This window comes from Brachyhypopomus gauderio, unplaced genomic scaffold, assembly GCF_052324685.1.
Source record: "Brachyhypopomus gauderio isolate BG-103 unplaced genomic scaffold, BGAUD_0.2 sc289, whole genome shotgun sequence".
Taxonomy (NCBI): Eukaryota; Metazoa; Chordata; class Actinopteri; order Gymnotiformes; family Hypopomidae; genus Brachyhypopomus; species Brachyhypopomus gauderio.
The window spans coordinates 1,081-19,645 of record NW_027507110.1 but is presented as its reverse complement, the minus strand read 5'-3'; the positions used below and the strand labels follow the sequence as shown (position 1 = coordinate 19,645).

At 49.9% G+C, this 18,565-nt stretch overlaps 1 protein-coding gene across 1 annotated transcript in view; it reads left to right on the top strand.

Moving 5' to 3' along the window:
- Positions 1 to 17,803, top strand: part of klf7b (Kruppel like factor 7b) — a 32,867-nt gene extending 15,064 nt beyond the window's left edge. Inside the window, exons 2-3 of the mRNA XM_076995936.1 lie at positions 11,664 to 12,276; positions 17,599 to 17,803. Of these exons, the coding sequence (XP_076852051.1) occupies positions 11,664 to 12,276; positions 17,599 to 17,726 (741 nt within the window). The 3' untranslated portion in view covers positions 17,727 to 17,803. The remainder of the gene's footprint in view (positions 1 to 11,663; positions 12,277 to 17,598) is intronic.
- Positions 17,804 to 18,565: the final 762 nt, after the last annotated feature.

Below are 18,565 nucleotides of genomic sequence, written 5' to 3'. Positions count from 1 at the left end.
AGATTGCATCAGTTTTTAGCACTTCACGCTTCAGTCCGGGTGAGATCATCTCTGGGGAGTGTGTGGCACACAGAAAGCCTTTATTGTTCTCCTCCTTGCACTTAACACAGAGCAGCACGGACGTGTCGGACGGGTAGCGGAGAGGTCCGGTTCAGTAGCTGTTGAGTAAGACTCCTGCCCTCGGTTCCCCCCGGCTGCCTCTACGACGGATGTGCAGCCCCGTGGTTTTCTGACACACGGGCCATTGTGCTCGACTTTGGCAGGGAAGGAGAGGCAGGAATCCCTGTCTTGCAGGCCCCACGGAGGGGACGGGGTAAGAGGTCTTTGGCCAGAGCTTTACAGGAAGCCATGAGGGGGACGGGGACAGACACAGGGACCCAGTGTCTCCGGTAACCAGGACGCACCCACGTTGTTGTGACATAACTCCGAATGAGGGAACACGACCCCCCCCCCCCCCTCACCCCCAGACCACCCCAAGACCCGATACATACAGCTTCCCGCTCGTAACGCAGAAAGTGCAAACGTACAGAGGAGCATTGGACTAAAGCCCAGAACCAGCGGACAAGGTAAAGAGAGCGTGATGGGGCCCGCTGCCTTCAACATAAGGGTTAGCAAACAGATGTAGTGGAGAGACAGATTTAGTTCAGTAATGTGTACATTTAAAAAAAGGAAAAGGAAGGAACCTTTGGGAAAGGAAGCTACTTCCTCTGTAGCATAGACGTGTCTACCGGGACGTCAGCTGGGATCGCAGGTTTACAGAAACGTCTTGCTTAGCCATTTTGTACGCGAGATCACTGGAAATGGATGATGTAACATTTCTGTTTAAGTTGGGGTTTTATATAATGTCTCTCACATTTGCTCTGTGGTGGTAACTCCTGGCGTTAATGACACTGAGCCCTAGCGCTGTCCCTAAGCCCAGCTGGTAAAGAAATCTCTAATGTCTCTCCACAGTACAGACCCGAGTCAGACCTCAGAATAGTTCCTAAGTGGCAAGCGGCTGCCCTAACGTACGTGGTGCTATGGTCACGTCTCTTGCCTCGGAGTGGTGTGTAACCGGAGCGCTCACAATGCCCAGAGGGCCGTGCGTCTGCGGAGACATAAAGGCCCTTGGTCAGCGCCGCCTCCTGCTCTCTCTTTGTTACTCATCTCCCTTTGTCTCTTCACACTCTTCGCTCTTGTTCGCTTTTGTCTTCCGGTGTTGTATCCCCCCACCCGAGAGACAATCTCTTTGCATTGAGTAATGAAGATTAGCCTACTGTGTGGCACAATAGCACCCCCCTCCCTCTCTCTCTCTCTCTCTCTCTCTCTCTCTCTCTCTCTCTCTCTCTCTCTTGTGTGCGCGCGCACACACACACACACACACACACACACACACACACACACACACACACCAGTATCCCTCACTTAGTCTCCCCAATCTTATAACAAGCTGTTAACCCTATTTAAAAGTGTCCCCTTTCAATCGGCTTGTGATGAGGAATAATCCCGCTCGAGCGATTTAATGTAAATCGCTGTATCCTGATTAGATTACCCCCAGTGCCGCCAGCCGGCGGGTTGCCATCGTCTGACCTGTACATAGATAAACAGGCTCCATCCCCAAATCCAGTTAAAAGGAAGACGGGGACCCATATTCTCCGGGGCTCAGCCCCGATCTACCCGGCCTGCTCTCTCCCTGTCTGTGTTGGTGGGATTATCCCATGTTTGGCTGTTGTGTGGTGGACGGGGCTCCTAGCTCCTGCCTTCTCCAGCACGTTCCCCGCGGCTCACGGCTGTGTTGTCTGCATGGGTTTTGTCCCCAGAGCACAGAACTGGCCTTTAGTACATACTGGCTCTAGAGAAATTGTATATTTTCATTGGGAATCCAATACTGCCACACTTTCAGCAGTTATCAGTTTCTTAAACCGGTTCTTTCTTACTTGCCACATTTGTTCACAGGTCATTATGCTAATTCATTTGCTAATTCTTTCTGCTAGCTCAAAGGGTGGAATCTGATCAAAAGCCCAAACAAAAACTGGCTCCATTTGAATGGCCTCTATGAAACCTTCAAAATGTTTGAGCTAGTGTGTGCGGCTGAATGACATTTATTTCTTTCTCAAACCCTCCACTCTTCCACCGCAGTGCATCTCGCTCCCTCCCTCCCTCCCTCTCTCCCTCCCTCCCCCCAAAACGAGCTCATCTGTGACCGTGCTCCTCTGCCATCCAGAAGTCAAGTGTGTTAGGCTGCGGTGGGTTAGCAGGGGTGAGTAGGGGCTGGTGGGGCCTGTGTTGGACTTGATCAGGGGCCATTGTCTCTTCCACAAACATTTGCTGATAAAGCAAAGTGGGGAGGAGGGGGTCACACTTCTCTCATCTTTCACAACTCCTTTGTCCCCCCTGTGACCTCTGCCGCACACATTTGGCATCATTCTGACAGCTAAACCAGTGTTTATCGACACAGAAATAGCAGTCAGGGGCCACACACACCAGTGCGGCCAAAGGCTGATTGGCACACGAGCCGCTGACTCCTCCCACTCCTCCTCCTCCTCCTCTAAATGGATGTATTCATTAGCTGCAGCTGCACAATGTCAAGCCCAAAGTCTCCCTGTGTGTGTGGATACAGATGGAGAGGCTGGCAGACGCCAGTGTCCAATGGCAGCGCCCTATAAAAGGTGTCCAAAGAAAACCCATCACTACCCACTGTCTCTGAAGTCAAAATAGTGATAAGTGGTGCCAACCCCAGACAGGCAGGGACGATAACACTTAAAGAGACTGAGGCATGGTGGCTATACAGCGTTATGCAAATCAGATTTCAGAGACTTGCTTCATCGTCTCTCCCACTACATGCCCCAGTAAGCGGTGAGGGCGGTCGTCGCTCTACGGTCTGCCCACGGACCCCTGTGCCGTGAAAGTAGTGAGCAGCCACTTGGCTGATGAGTAAATGAATAGCGCACAGTGCTGTTTGAGAACTATAGCATGGGAGTCATGGTCCTGTGGTAGGGAACTGGTCTTGTGACCGGAGGGTCCCGGGTTCGATTCCCAGACCTGAGGCCATGACTGAGGTGCCCCTGAGTAAGGCACCTAACCCCAACTGCTCCCTTGTATAAAAAAATAATAATAAGAGAGATTTAAAAAAATGTAAGTCGCTCTGGATAAGGGCATCTGCCAAATGCCGTAAATGTAAATGTATAGCATGCGTGGACCTTTCCACAGTTCCTGAGGTCAGGGAACCATAAGCCGAATAGCCCACTGGTCCACACTTTTCTAGCCTGTCCGCACGTGCTGGCAGCAGTGACTCCCAGCAAGGGTGTGCGGTCCAGATAACACCGACCCTGCCGACCACTGGTCCTCACTGCACCTACGTGCACCAAGCATACGTAGAGAAATGGGCCATGTCTACAGAGAAATAAGGCTTAATGAACTCCTTCCAGGGTTGTTTACGATTTTTTCGGCCAACGCGTCTGCGTTTTCGAGCTGAGGCGAGGTGTTTTTTCTCCTTAGGTGGCAATCTTGAGCCGGCCTCTGGAGAGTACGCGTCATAATAAACCTCTCGCAGCTGGGACGTGAACCTGAACACTGGCCCTAATCTTCTACCAGGGGCTGTCAGCATGCATCAGCTCGTGCACAATTTCTATACTTCCATCTAATGAATGTTTCCCCATCACTTCTCTTCCTTTCAGACTAAAAGGCTTTGACAAAGGATGATTTCGAAAGAAATTACTCTTTTACCACAGATTGTTTGATGGCGCCCATCCATAACCTTGAAGGAATCATAACTGGACACTCACTATAATGTAACCGAATAAGACAAATGTTCAATGTCTCTTGTGTTTTTTCCATGAGTGAAATACTGCTTCCTAAGTGAATATCACACAGTTCTGGTCTTCAGCTGATAATGAAAACAGGAAGTGTGGCTTTTACAGTAATAGTCGACATCAGGTCAATAGAATCCATGTTTAGATTCAACCAAAAGCACAAAGTTAGAAGAAAACTATTATTAAGTTTGAATATGTGAAGATTTCACAGTGTTTGCTTTAGGACAACAGTTTGACATTTCCTAGAGTTATCTCCTTTCCCCTACGTGGTTTCCGGTTGTGGCAAAGAGAGACAAAAAGTGAAAGAAAAAGTTCACAAACAAAGACCAATTCCCAGGCGGCTCTTAACATCATTTCACAATTTGAAACCTAGCGACGTAGCTGCCATGGAGACAGCTGCAGGAGCTGTCAGGCCCATCTCTGGTGGAGCTCCAGTCTGTCCGTTTCCTCTCGTTTGCCAGAGGAGCCGGTCTTCGTTCGCCAGCCGGAGAGGAAGAGGAGGAGGAGGAAGAGAGCCCTGCCGCTCCGGGGCTGCGTAGACACTTTCCACGCGAGCGGCGGCACAGCGGGACACGGAGGTTGCGCGAAGGACAAGGGCGCAATTAAATAACAAATTTGTCGTGAACCGGCAAATCGTATTACACAACGAATTACACGTGTAATTAGCTTCGCGGAAGAGAGAAGACTGGTACAGAGTAATAAGTGTGTCGAGTTTACCATAATCTCGAACCCAAAGCCAAGTGGAGCCTTTCTTGGAGACCTCTGAGGAGTATTGTGTTCACTGGGTTTCTAGACATTTTTTTTTTCTTCCAAGAAACTTTCTCAGCCCAGCTGTGAGATGTTGCTCCATTTCTCGGTGAAGTCTTGAGTCTCTGCTGGGTATAAAGCAGTAATCAGGCATTAAAAATGTGAGTTATAAAAGGAGCATTGGGAAAATGACAGCAAATATTATCTTAATTTGCTTTAGACTATCAAAGATTATATACCTGATACAGTAAATTAATGTGTCAAGCAGGCTGATTGCTCGTAGATTTGACCACCATCTGTTCTGTTTGACCAGAAATTCAATTAGACTTTATATGTGAGATTCAGAACAAAGAGTCCATATTTCACAGATTTCATTTTGCTTTTCTATTTCTGTCAGACCTGCTGTCACAAGAAATGGGTCTCAAGTAAAAAAAAAAAAAAACAGACGCCCTCTTAGGCTCTTGGTAGAGGGCCAGTGGCTCCATTACTCTAAGTACACATTTGACCAAGGTTAAACTGGGTACACCGGCACTCCCGACATTACGGTTGAAACTGCAGCCAGCGTCTTCATCTTAAGCGTGTTAGTCATTACATAACCGACGACTCAGACACACTCACAGGTTTGGCAGCCAGACAGCATTCCTAACGGGGGTGAAAAAAACCAAAGACCCCGTGGAGAACATGTGACCTGCTGCACGAAAGCATCTCCACTGTGGAGACTAATTCATGTTCGATATTGACATTCTGCAGGGCCTCAGTCATCTTCTGTGCTCAATAATGTTAACAAAAAAAAAAGACAAACTAAGAGTTAGTGGATTCCCAATCAAAGGTCCAATAATTGATCAAGAGAAATGCATTTGCTTTATATTTAATACATGGAAAACCTCTTTTCGTGTATTAACTTCGGCGTGCGTGTGCTCTGGATCACGGCGTTGTCGAAATGCATAAATTTAGCAGAGTGACCAATTTTAGGGCAGTTGATCACAAGTCGTCAAAGATTTCAAGGTCACAGTCTTTGGCAGTGCAAACCCTCTTGAAACTCGGTTCCCAGTTGTGTCTGCTTCCTGGCTCATAAGCGGTAGGAGTTGCTTGTGCGGATAGACACAAGGGATTTAACTATCGCCCGGTATCCAGGCAACCACAACAATAATGAAACGCGTATGTAAATGTGGCACAGGAGCGCCGTGGCGACGGCCTCCCCCCCAGTGCCTTTTTCGGAGAAATCAGGTGCAGAGGTTCCACTGGTAGACGCACACTGAAAAAATCTGGCGCGTACAATACTGAGGCACCAGGACAGTGAGAGCCTAGGGGCTGTCTGCAGTCTGCCATCAGTCACCATGTGCCTGGCCAGCCAACTTGCTAATAGGGATCTGTCTTCTGTGAGCAATTGGTCTTTTATTTCTCTGCTCCGCACTCTCAATGGCCTAAACTCCCAGCTGTGAAGTTCAGATGCGGCTTCTGTCCTGCGTTAACCCCTTCGTGCCGTTGGAGGAGACCTGATGCGGCCAGGACGGAGAAAGGCCCTCCCCTTCGCTCCCTCCACCGCTGTTCAGCTCCTCGTGACTTAAGAACTTGCCCAGTTCCACATGACGCATTCTGGCTTCTTTTTAACCTCTGCACGGTAGGAGAACATTTGTGTTGGGCAGTCATTAGCACTTTCACCCTGAAGGCCTGGCAGAAAGAGCACTCTTATTATAAGACTTTACTAGTAAAATTTTTAGCTCTAGAAATGTGTCCTATGACTTAAAAAAAAAATAAAAAATGGTAGACTGCACTTTGCATTTGCATGGTGTAGTTACTGGCCAATGGAACGAATCTCCAACAACCAGCAGTCAGTTTTTTTTCTCCTACTGTGGTCGAATGCCACGTGTCGGAGAGCAGGAGCTGAGAATTAACAAAAGACCCCGTGAGGGTGAGCGGCACCGCTGTATCGGTGGCCGAGGGCCAGAGGAAATGGGATTAAATTATCCACCCAAATTAAACGGGCATATCTGTCCTGTCTCTGCTAACAGCTGTTAGCATTTTTCTTCTTCACGGATCTCCTCCATTCATTAGTTTTATAACCTGTGTTTATTAGGCTGCAGTGGGGTAGAACAGAAAGTGTGGGTGGTAACAGGGTGTGTGTGTGTGTGTGTGTGTGTGTGTGTGTGTGTGTGTGTTAGTCTATTGTTAAGCCATAGAGGCTGACTGATCGAAGGTCTACTGTAGTGGGGGAGAGGGAGCAGGGGCAGAACCAGGCCGACGAGAGAGCACTTACACAGCAGGACAGTCTGAGTGGACCCACTCCATCACCGGTCGCTCATTAAAATTTCATAGGAGGAGGCCCGCGAGACTGGATGCAGTATCTCGGTAACCAGAGGTCACAGGATGGAGTCGCCTCCGGGATACGCTTGCGTGCCGCGCTGCGTCGTGACATTAGTCCTGCTCGGTCCGCAGCCTTTTGGTCCAAGGGCTCGTCGAGCCGCTCACGGGTTCAAACGCCGTGGCTCACCAATAGAGACAGCTCGTGGGATGGATGTGTTGCCCGCTAGCGGACAAGAACCAGTCTCTGGCCTCACAACAAGCTGCTGAAATCCCCTTTGTGAGACGGGGCTTCTGACGCGGGGATCTCTTCATCTGGATGGCTCGCTTTGATCGTGGGAATGGCGGGCGAGATCAAAGGGTCTCGCTTTGGCCGATCCTCCGCACCAAACCGAAGCGTGTTGACTTTTCACATAAGTGCCTTTCAATTTACTGTCCATTAACTGTTTTATTGAGACGCGTTTCCGTGCTTTTGTTGGGAGATCTGCTTGTTAGATGCTCCAGTTCGTTGGGTTTCTGAGCACTTCTCAGTCGGCCCTCCAGAAAGGTGTGTGGATGTACACGCACGCACACACACTTGCTCAAGTGAAAACACACAATACACAAATACGGAGTAAATCACCAAGTGTGCACTGCCTCATGCTGTAACTGTATCCTCTAAATGTCAGGGACCCTGTGGCTGTGAAGGAGGTGGGGACAGGCAGGTGTGTGTGTGTGTGTGTGTGTGTGTGTGTGTGTGTGTGTGATCTTGAAGTCAGCAGCCCCTCATCAGCCAGTCCAGGGTTACTCGTAGCCACAGTTTGGACTGCAGGCCAGAAGTGATGTACCTGCTGTCTGGACCCTGTGAGAGAGCAGGTGTGGGGGGGTGTAGAGAGACAGAGAGAGTGTGGAGAGCCCCGTGAACCAACCAACCAACGGTCACCTGCCTCAAACGGCGAACAAATCCGTGAAATCCCGTCCATGACGCCATGGCCCTGCAATGACTGTGATATTCTTCCCGCTGTGATCATGGTTTAAATGTCATTGGAACAGATATACCTCTGACCGGGCCTGTGTGCTTACCTAGTTACATCTCTCTCTCTCTCACTCTCTCTACCTCCCTTCCTCCATCTCCCCTTCTCTCTATATCTCATTGCTGATGGTTGGGACGTGGGAGGTGGCCCTTATGGACAGATATTTGAAATGTATCGCATGGTTGATTGCTGAGCTCACACAACGACTCTCCCAGGGTCTCCTAGGAACTGTGGTGATGTTACAGAGCTAATGGTGCAACGGCCACTAAGAGCTCCTTGGCCACAAAAAAAAAAAGAAAAGAAAATAATATTCCTCCAATAAATGAAGAAGAACTGAGTCTCCACTCTTGTGTAAACAGTGAAAAAATCCTGCATCAAGGACAGAAGTCCAATTTTACAGAGGAATGGTTATGATCTGTGGAATGTATGAGCGATAATAACCGTAATGGATAGACGGCACCATGGGTTATTGTTATGGGTTCTGCAAGGGAGGACGTGGAATGGCGTATTATGGACAGATTTCATCCCGCTTCATTGAAAATGGACGTGCGCCATGTCTGCCAACACTCGGAGGACCTTGGTGCGAGCTCTCGGTGACCTGAAGAGGTCCCGCCGACACCCCGAACTTCACCCCGACGGGGAGGGGCTTCGGCGGAAACCAAAGGAGGGACCTCTTAGTTACCGTTCCGATCTACACACAAACGCACACGCGATGCAGGCATACAGACGCTTAAGCTTCCCATCAGCAAATTAGCTGAATAAAGAGCTTCTCCTTGCAGGGTCGTTTGAGTGGCTAATTAGTCATCAGCGCTCGCTGTGTAAGAGGAGAGAGAGAGAGAGAGAGAGAGAGAGAGAGAGAGAGAGAGAGAGAGAGAGAGAGAGAGAGAGAGAGAGAGAGAGAGAGAGTGTAAGCAACCAGGAGAGATCAGTGTTTCGTCGTGAGGTAGATCTTCAAACGGCATCTGATGAAAGCCAAATCGTTTTAATTAAAATCTATTTGTATGTGGGGTGGGGTGGGGTGGGGTGGGGTGGGGTGGGGTGGGGTGGGGATCATATTTCTCATTCCAAAAATAGAGATGAAGAAGAAGGAGGAAAAAGAAGATATTTGCCAGATAAGGCCGCACATATAGACGTGTTGGTTTACGTAATACTCTGAATTTATTAGCCACGCGCTGAACGGAGACTGAGAAAAACCGAGTTGGAGATTGGTGGAAATTTTCCCTTTGTGTCTAGTCTGGACCCGAGCCGTATTAATGCCAGTTTTGCGATGCTGCGCCCCCCCCCCTCGCGCTGCCCCATTGTCTGACATCCTTCTTAGCTGCGTACAGAAACCCCCCCGGCCCCGTATCTATTATTGATGCCTCGCAGCGTACGCACTGGAAGCCAAACGACCGGGCTCGCTGGTTGTAGCGCTCCGTCCGAGCACTGGTAGCGGGGGATCCAGGCGGCGTGGTTTCACCTAGCACCCACACACACACACACACACACACACACACACACACACACACACACACACACACACACACACACACCCCACCCCCCTCCCCTCCGCTTTGAAAAGTGGGCTCATCACTGCGTTTGCTCAGATAAATATATACTGTTTTCAGGTTTGTCTTACCACTGCATCGCCTGTTACAGGAAGCCGCCCCGGTATCAAGTATTCACATCTCCCCGCACCCTCATCAGCGGTGACTCTCCCGCGTCCTTGAAGCGATGTCTTTGAAAGTGCCGAGGCCTGCAACACACACTGGCAAAATACACGAGTCCCTCACACACACAATCCCTGTCAGAATTTCTCGCTCAGTAACGCGAAGATCAAAGACTCCTCATCCTCAGTCCGCATGGATAATTTATGCACCTGCCAGGTAGTTTGACGCTGCTTCGCACCACCATTCCAAAACGCGCGAGCTTCGGTTCATATTCATGCCGTTACACGATTTCCGAGATGGTTAGAAAGGTCTTACATTTGAAATAAACTTGCAGTATGTGGTCAGACGAATCATATGGTAAAGCTAGGATGCTATAATTTCAGTATTTCTACAGTATTGCTTGTCTGTTGCAAAACGACTTGCAGACCCTGCAGCACGTGTTTCCCTGCGTTTGCCGGAAGTGTCACCATGATATTTAAATTATACTGGTCTTGTACGTCAGTGCTTAACAATAGCTGATTTTCAGCTGTGCTAGAAATTCTTTGTTTCAATTGGATTCGGAGCTTTAAGCGTTTTTTTTCCCTTCAAACTAACATGTTTGATGTTCCATTACAAGAATGAGTTACTTAGACATACCGAGTCCTATCAATACTGCGGACAATGGGCTAGCCAAAGGGCGGCCTTGTACACGTCCTGCAACACTGTAGGAGACATTGTGCTGTGTGCCTACTGTATTTAAGCTATGCTTATCAGTGGGTTATGTTTGAAACAGTCACCTCGAAGAAAATCCTTTGATTTATGTTCATATGCAAATGTTCCTCTAATGGAGGGGAAAATACAGTGGGGTTTTTTTTTTGGATGAATGAATGAAAAGTACAGCTTATCGGCACAGCACAGACGCTTGTGAAAATGTGCAGTCTCCTTATATATTTTATATATTTATATATTTGTGGTGTGGCTAAAGGAACTGAAGAGGAAAATGTGAGTATAAGCTCTAGATGTGTCCTGTCATGTTTCTGAAGTTAAGATAATGGAGTCCCGGCAACTGTAATTTGCACTGATGACATGGAGGAATGAGCTGAAATATATTTCTTTATTTTTTAATCCTTTTCACTCAGTCCACCCTGCTGCCAGACTGCTTTAACCACAACATGCAGAGTGGAAAGTTCTAATATCCAAACTGGCCACTGTGACTGGAGAACAATATTGTTGGACCGTTAGAAAGGAAACTGCTGAAGGTGCATTCAGTGAGCCATGGACACACACACACACAAACACACACACACTTTCTCTAACTGAGGTATTTCTCACTTTAATGAATCCCTCTTGCTCAAAGAAGGCCAATGGTTTATATTCTTAAGCAAGGTGCTTGTTTCTGGAGCAGTAGCGTGACGCTAGCTGTCCCTCTGTAGAAGCGTAACCCACATGGATAACTAACCCACCCCACACACACACACACACACACACTTATATATATATATACACACACAAACACACACACACACACACACCGTGCTCAGTCAGAATAACGGCAATTCCTGAGATGTCTTATTTCCCCTTCCCAAAAACACACCGGATGTGAGAGGGTCCCACATCGCTAGACGCTTCCCCCGCGGCTGTGATCGATCACCACAAACCTGCGTGTCACTCTCCTTACAGCAGGTGGGCTCGCTCACACCCCCGACGTGAAGCTGACCGCACAGGCCAGTCTGACGGGGAAGGCGCTAATGTGGCGGGCAGCTTCACGCCTTCATCCGTAGGCGACGATGCTCCATCACGTTATCGCGCTACGTCTCCGTTCACCGCGTCCGGCTAGCACCTCATTTTGGCATCTGCCACTCATGTGAATGGAAACACAATTAATGCGCATTTGGGATTAGGGTCACGTTACCTCCTGTGTGTTCTCCACCGCGAACTAACGGGTGATGTGTAAAGTGAGTCACGGTGTTTGTTCACGTTTAATATGACTTGCCAAAATGAATTTGCTACCATGTTTAATTCACTTAACAAGTAAGTTGGGTTTGGATTGTTCACACTTAAGCAAACCTCTGTACCGTTATATATCTTGACCGAACGGTAGATCTAAAACGGCAGGGCGAGCAACACCGGACGGGTTGGTGCGGTTGCCCGTGTTTGACCATGTGCCCGTCTCCTTCCCACAGACGTGTCTGGAGTTGGAACGCTACCTGCAGACGGAACCCAAGCGGCTGTCGGACCTGTTCGACGAGGAGCTGGACTGCCTCCTCACGCCGGCGTACCTGAAGGGGGACAGCGACGAGGACCTGATGGACCCGCTGCTGTCCGGCCTGTCCGACCAGCCCAGCCCGCCTCCGCCCCTGCTGGTGTCCCTACCCAGGAGCCTCCACACCGGGTCGAGCGGGTCGAGCGGCGCAGCGTCGGCGAAGGAGGGCAGCGGGGGCGTGAACCCGGCGCAGCTGAGCGCGGTCACCTCCCTTACGCCACCCTCGTCGCCCGAACTCGGCCGCCACCTCATCAAGCCGGCCCAGACCCTCACGGCCGCGGCCGACGGCACGCTCACGCTCAAGCTGGTGGCGAAGAAGGTGGGGCTCGGTGCCGCCAAGCTGGTGGCCACGGACTCCATGCCCTCACCGCCCGGGCGGGGCTCGCACAGCGACGGGGAGGGGGGTCTGGGCACGGCGGGCATCGGCGACGTGCCCGAGAACAAGAAGAGGGTCCATCGTTGCCAATTTAATGGCTGCAGGAAGGTTTACACGAAGAGCTCCCACCTGAAGGCACACCAGAGGACACACACAGGTGAGGCACACACACACACAGGTGAGGCACACACACACACACACACACACACACACACACACACACACAGGTGAGGCACACACACACACACACACAGGTGAGGCACACACACACACACACACACAGGTGAGGCACACACACACACACACACACAGGTGAGGTGCACACACACACACACACACACACACACAGGTGAGGTGCACACACATACACACACACACACACAGGTGAGGTGCACACACACACACACACACACAGGTGAGGTGCACACACATACACACACACACACACAGGTGAGGTGCACACACACACACACACACACACACACACACACACACACACAGGTGAGGCTGAGAACGCCACCCAGCCAACACAGCACACAAATCTGACCGTGGTTTAGATTTAATGCACACACACACACACACACACACACACACACACACACACACACACACACACACACACACACACACACATGTAAATGTGTGTGTGTATACATATATATATACATACACACAGAGGGTGAGGGTGTGTGTGGTGTGTAATGTAGTGACGATGTAAAGGTAGTAAAAATTGCAGAGTGGCACACAGTATTTTCAGAGGAGGTCGTTTCAGACAGATTCCTCATCTGAAGTGGTTTGCTTACACAGCTGATGAAGGATCTCTGTCCGAAACATCCTGTTTCTCTGGAAGTCTTGTGTACCACTCTGCAATTTTTACTACCTCTCGCTCACTCTGAGAGCACACACTGAGAGAGAAACATTATATATATATATATATATATGTACTACAGTGTAGGTTTGCAGTTATTTTGTGCAGTGAGGTATATCTCGGCAACGCTACCCTGAATAAGTCTTGTACCTCTGTGTGGTGCCGAACTACACACGGCAGCTCCGTTCAGAAGCTGTCGGCGCAGTCAGTAATTGCGAGATGATTGATGGAGCAGGCGGGCTAAATCTCGTTTCTCAGCTAATTCGGGGCCGTCCAGCCCTGGAGCCGGTGCCGCTGCCCTCTCACTGAACCCGCCGCGCCAGGCCCAGTCCCTCGTGGTCCGGGGTCCACCACCACCCTGCTGGGTCTAATCCAGCTTGCGGAGGGGGCTGAGACGCCTGTGGACCCCGCAGGTTCCTGCAAGCACCTGCCACGCTAATCACGCATGTGATGCTAGCGCACAGCCTGCTCCTGCTTTTACAAATCGAGCGGGGGGGGGAATGTAGGGAAAAGAGAGAGAGGGGAAAAAAAATGACAGAAAGCCCTGAGACACTCCTGCTCAGCAGCCAATATGTTCATTACGAGCTGGATTGAATGATGTAATTAACTTAATCCTCTTTCTCCGGTTATTATTTCACTAGACTACTGACACAGAGAGATTAAGATTACTGCAGGGAAACCTACACAGAGATGACAAAGTGCTTCTTGGCCGTGTCAACAGCGTGCAGTGCTGTGAAGGTTAATGGTGTGGTCCCCAAATAGGCAGTTGGGGAAGAAGAAGATGTTCTGAAAGCTGGTTCTGAAAGGCGTGAGCTGAAGGCTGGTTCTGAAAGCTGGTTCTGAAAGGCGTGAGCTGAAAGCTGGTTCTGAAAGCTGGTTCTGAAAGGCGTGAGCTGAAGGCTGGTTCTGAAAGCTGGTTCTGAAAGGCGTGAGCTGAAGGCTGGTTCTGAAAGCTCGTTCTAAAAGGCGTGAGCTGAAGGCTGGTTCTGAAGGCTGGTTCTGAAAGCTCGTTCTAAAAGGCGTGAGCTGAAGGCTGGTTCTGAAGGCTGGTTCTGAAAGGCGTGAGCTGAAAGCTGGTTCTGAAAGCTCGTTCTAAAAGGCGTGAGCTGAAGGCTGGTTCTGAAGGCTGGTTCTGAAGGCTGGTTCTGAAAGCTGGTTCTGAAAGCTGGTTCTGAAGGCGTAAGCTGTGTAAGGCGTGAGAGGTGAGGAACACTCGCCCTGCAATTGGGCTGCTACTGAAATCCAAACTTCATACATCACAGTGGCTCCATCCATTTGCAGTCGACTGCAAAAATGTAATTAACCATGTGCACCTAGGACACTGGAGTGGATGCAGGGGGGGGTACGCAGGGGGGGTTGGGGGGTTGTTGATTAGGATGGGGTGAGTTGCTAGGAAACCGTATCATTGGCAGGAGGATGGTGGTAATAGGCTGATTGTTTGCAGCTCTGGACACTAGTTAAGGGCTCCAACATGCCAATCCAGCCCAAGATCCTCCAGACGAGGGTCCAGCATCAGCCCACAGAACCCCCACCAGAACCCCCACACCCACACACCACCACTCCCCCACACACCCACACACCCCCACAGAACCCCCACACACCACCACTCCCCCACACCCACACACCACCACACACCACCACTCCCCCACACCCCCACTCCTCACACCCCCCCTGTAGGTTTGGGTTGCCAGGCAACTACATCACACTCATCTAAAGCGAACAATAATTGGCTGGGGCTGCAGAGTCTCCCTGTGTTGCAACTACACAGATCACCCTCATTCTCTCTCACTCTCTCTCACTCCCTCTCTCCCTCTCTCTCACTCCCTCTCACTCCCTCTCTCCCTCTCTCTCACTCTCTCTCTCCCCTCTCTCTCTATCTCACTCCCTCTCCCTCTCTCTCTCTCTCTCACTCCCTCTCTCTCACTCCCTCTCTCTCTCTCCCTCTCTCTCTCTCTCACTCTCTCTCTCCCCCTCTCTCTCTTTCTCTCTCTCATTCTCTCTCCTCTCTCTCTCTCACTCATTCTCTCTCTCCCCCTCTCTCACTCTCTCTCTCTGACTGGTTGCTAGGAGACCGTATCATGCATCTATGCCTTCCCAAGTTATAATTGGCCGGCGTCGCGGTTGCTATGGTTGCAGGTCCAGGCCTGCCTTGCTGCTGTCTGACAGACAAGGAGAGAGAGAGAGAGAGAGAGAGAGAGTGTGTTATCAGAGGGGGGGCTGTAGCAGGAGGTGGGAGAGGATGCATGTTTGTGAGTGTGTGGATGGATGGGGGTGGGGGTCTCTGGCCAATTACCCATAGTGCAGTGTGAAATGTTTGCCACGCCGTCTCACACCTGCGGCCCGGCACTTTGCAAATGGCCGAGTGAGGGAGGTTCCTGGTGTGGCCAAGAGAGTCAAATCACAACAGTAATTACAAAACAAACAGGACCGCAAGTGCATTAAGGCAGAACACAAATACATTAAAGCAAAAACACATGACAAAAAATGCAGTTAATGCATTTTAAAAAGGGCGCGTTGAGGTCACTCGCGACGGACGTTCTCCTGAACTGTAAGGGTCTTTTTAACTTGGATTACTGAGAATTGAATCAGGGAATCATTAACAAAGCATTTCCTGGTTATTTGTTTACCCTCTTGCTGTAAATGGGCAGAAAGCGTCTCTTTAAAAGGCCACCGCAGTGCGTCTCACTCCGCCTCTCCTCCTGTAGTCTGCTTGTTTCGCTCATGCATTAATAGATCAACGTATCAGCTAATTGTCCCCTAAAGGGTCCCTATAAACCAGGAGCCCTACCGCTGTGGACGTTTCAAATGCACTAGTGTAGTGTTCTTGAATATGTTTCTCTTTTGGGTTGATGTTGTTGTGTCGTGGCTTTATGCTCAGTGATGTCTCTTGATTTCTCAGTACTGTGGCATTTTGGCCGTTTTGTATTAGTAATGTTGTGTGTTTGCCTCCTGCTACGGTGCTCAGAGCGCTAGTGTTCTCTTCTGTTTATTTTGTAAATGCTGTTGTGGTTTGACTTCCCGGGCCACTGTATTTCTGTCCCAATCGGCCCATCTGTATAGATATAAGAGGTCGCCGTGGGGACATTATCTTCTACTGATTTCATAAACCAGTGGGGCCCAAGGACGGGCAAATCAAATAAAATCGCAAGACAAAGAGCGACATTCGGTGCTGCTGCCGTGACGACGTGACGCAATCGTCTCCGCCCCTCCGGGACTCCAGCGTAGCGATGGCCCGGGAGACGACGGACTTGAGTGGGTCTAACGAAACGCGTTGTCCTGGCCCCGGCGTAGCCCGTAATCCGCAAAGAGAAATGCAGACGGGGGGGGGGTTACATCACACGGCTCGTCTTTGTGGCCCGGGTGCCGTCATCCTTTGCTTTCTGTTGCATCATCACAGGCTTCCACAACCAGATGAGAAAATCCAGAGTATTCCCACAGATTATGTAAACCTTTTTTTATTTTTATTATTTTTTTTTTTTTAAGACACTTTTCAACAAAATGCAACCAAAATAAACATATTCACACATTTGTAGATTTCTAAAGCACGGTGCAGCCAGACACGATGTCTTGATGCCTCGCGGGAATTACGGGACCATTAGCCAGAAATGCTTCGCGTTTTGTTTCAGCTCACATGTTTCGGGGGTGGGGGGGAGGGGCAAACAAGACGTCTAGTCACTAATCCCTTCCAGGAGGCTTCTTGGTCATTCTCCATCTGTATTACTCAGCAGTAGTCGCAGTCCTGAGGCCATGTGATCCAGTCTGTCTCTACTGTACTCTCAGCTGCGCTCTAGAGTTCCGGCTTTTCCATTCGAGAGGCTTAAATGTCACTTTAAACATCAGTTTGGTCTAGTTAGGAAGATTGGTTGACGCGTCAACAATCAGGCGTGCAGGCAGCTGGAGGATTCGTACGGTATTACCCCCCATTACGCGTCATTAAGGCCCCAATTATCACTCCCACCCCTGGATGTGAATCAGAGCCGCTGACGCCCCCCCTGTTTCCTCCACCTCCAGGCCTCTCGGCTCGGGGCCAGACGCCCGTCTGTTCCGCAGGAAGATTCGCTCAAGGCTGGTGTACAGCCGTGACCACGGACACCCTGCCCCGCATCTGATAGATAAAACCATGGCATGTCAAACAATGGGGATCTCCTTGCACATCTGCTTAACTTCATCTGAAATTCAGATCTCCCATCAGGGGGTAGGAGCAGTTAATGGAAGCGCTTTCGTGTTTTGGAAACGTGACTCCGGATTATGAATAAATGTTGTCATGGTGAATGAGTTAATTTACGTGGTCCTGTTGTGGGTTTTTTTTCTCAGAAGAAGGGAAAATTGCCCTTGATTGGTTCATTAAGTGTTCCCGAGGTTTGGGTTGACACACACACACACATACACAACACAACACACGCACACATAGAGCTTGTCAAATAATGCTAGAAAGAACACAAACAAGTACAGTAAAGATTTTAACATAGAATTTTAATGCACAGGTGAACTTCACTGGATCGTGTGTGTCCAAGATTTGGGGAGAGAGTTCTAAAGTTGTGTGTGTGTGTGTGTGTGTGTGTGTGTGTGTGTGTGTGTGTGTGTGTGTGTGTGTGTGTGATGTGTCTGCAGGTGAGAAGCCATACAAGTGTTCCTGGGAGGGCTGTGAGTGGCGTTTTGCCCGCAGCGACGAACTTACGAGGCATTACCGTAAACACACGGGCGCCAAGCCCTTCAAGTGTAACCACTGCGACAGGTAAGAGATGCGGCCGCACACACACACACAAACACACACACGCACACGCACCCCGCCACTTTCATCCGGCCCGTGTGATTACAATGCGCTGGCTCCCAGCTCTCGGCGGAGGGGGCCGCCCCGTGTCTGTCTATCAAACCTGCCTGCTCACAATCCTCTTGTGCGCATAAATAAAAACCCTCTCAGCTGGGAGCCAGCAACACTAAACTCTCCTGCTCAGATGTGTTGCACCCCCCCCCCCCCCCATTCCCCCCCAATCTCTCTCTCTCACTCTCTACTTCTGAAATTCTCTCAGAAGAGCCGCAGTGTTCGTTCTGTGCTCTGGGATGGATCGTTTGGCAGTTTGCTCAGGTCTCCATGTTCCCTCCTGAGTAGTTCATTCACAGTCCAGTCCTGTGATACCTATTACCAAATTACTGCTACACTCTCTCTCTCTCTCTCTCTCTCTCTCTCTCTCTCTCTCTCTCTCTCTCTCTCTCTCTCTCTCTCTCTCTCTCTCCCCATCTCCCCATCTCCCCATTGGCATGACGCACGCCAACACGCAAAGGGAGAATACAAACAGGGGATGTGCATTTAAAAGCCTTCGGGTTTTATATAATGGTGGTAAAAAAAAGAGCTTGGGGTGGGGGGGTGTGTGTGTGGGGGGGGTGGGGGGGGTTGGAACGTTCTGGAGTTTTTGGAAGGAGATGAAGCAGTTGCAACCACCTCGTATGCTAATGAGTGAGAAGGGGAGAGTTGAGCATCATCTGTCCAGGTTTACCTCGTACACATCGCTTGTACACGTCATCTCTCTAAGATGTAGTTTAGCTATATTTGCTGCGTTTGGTCAAAATCAAGCTGAAT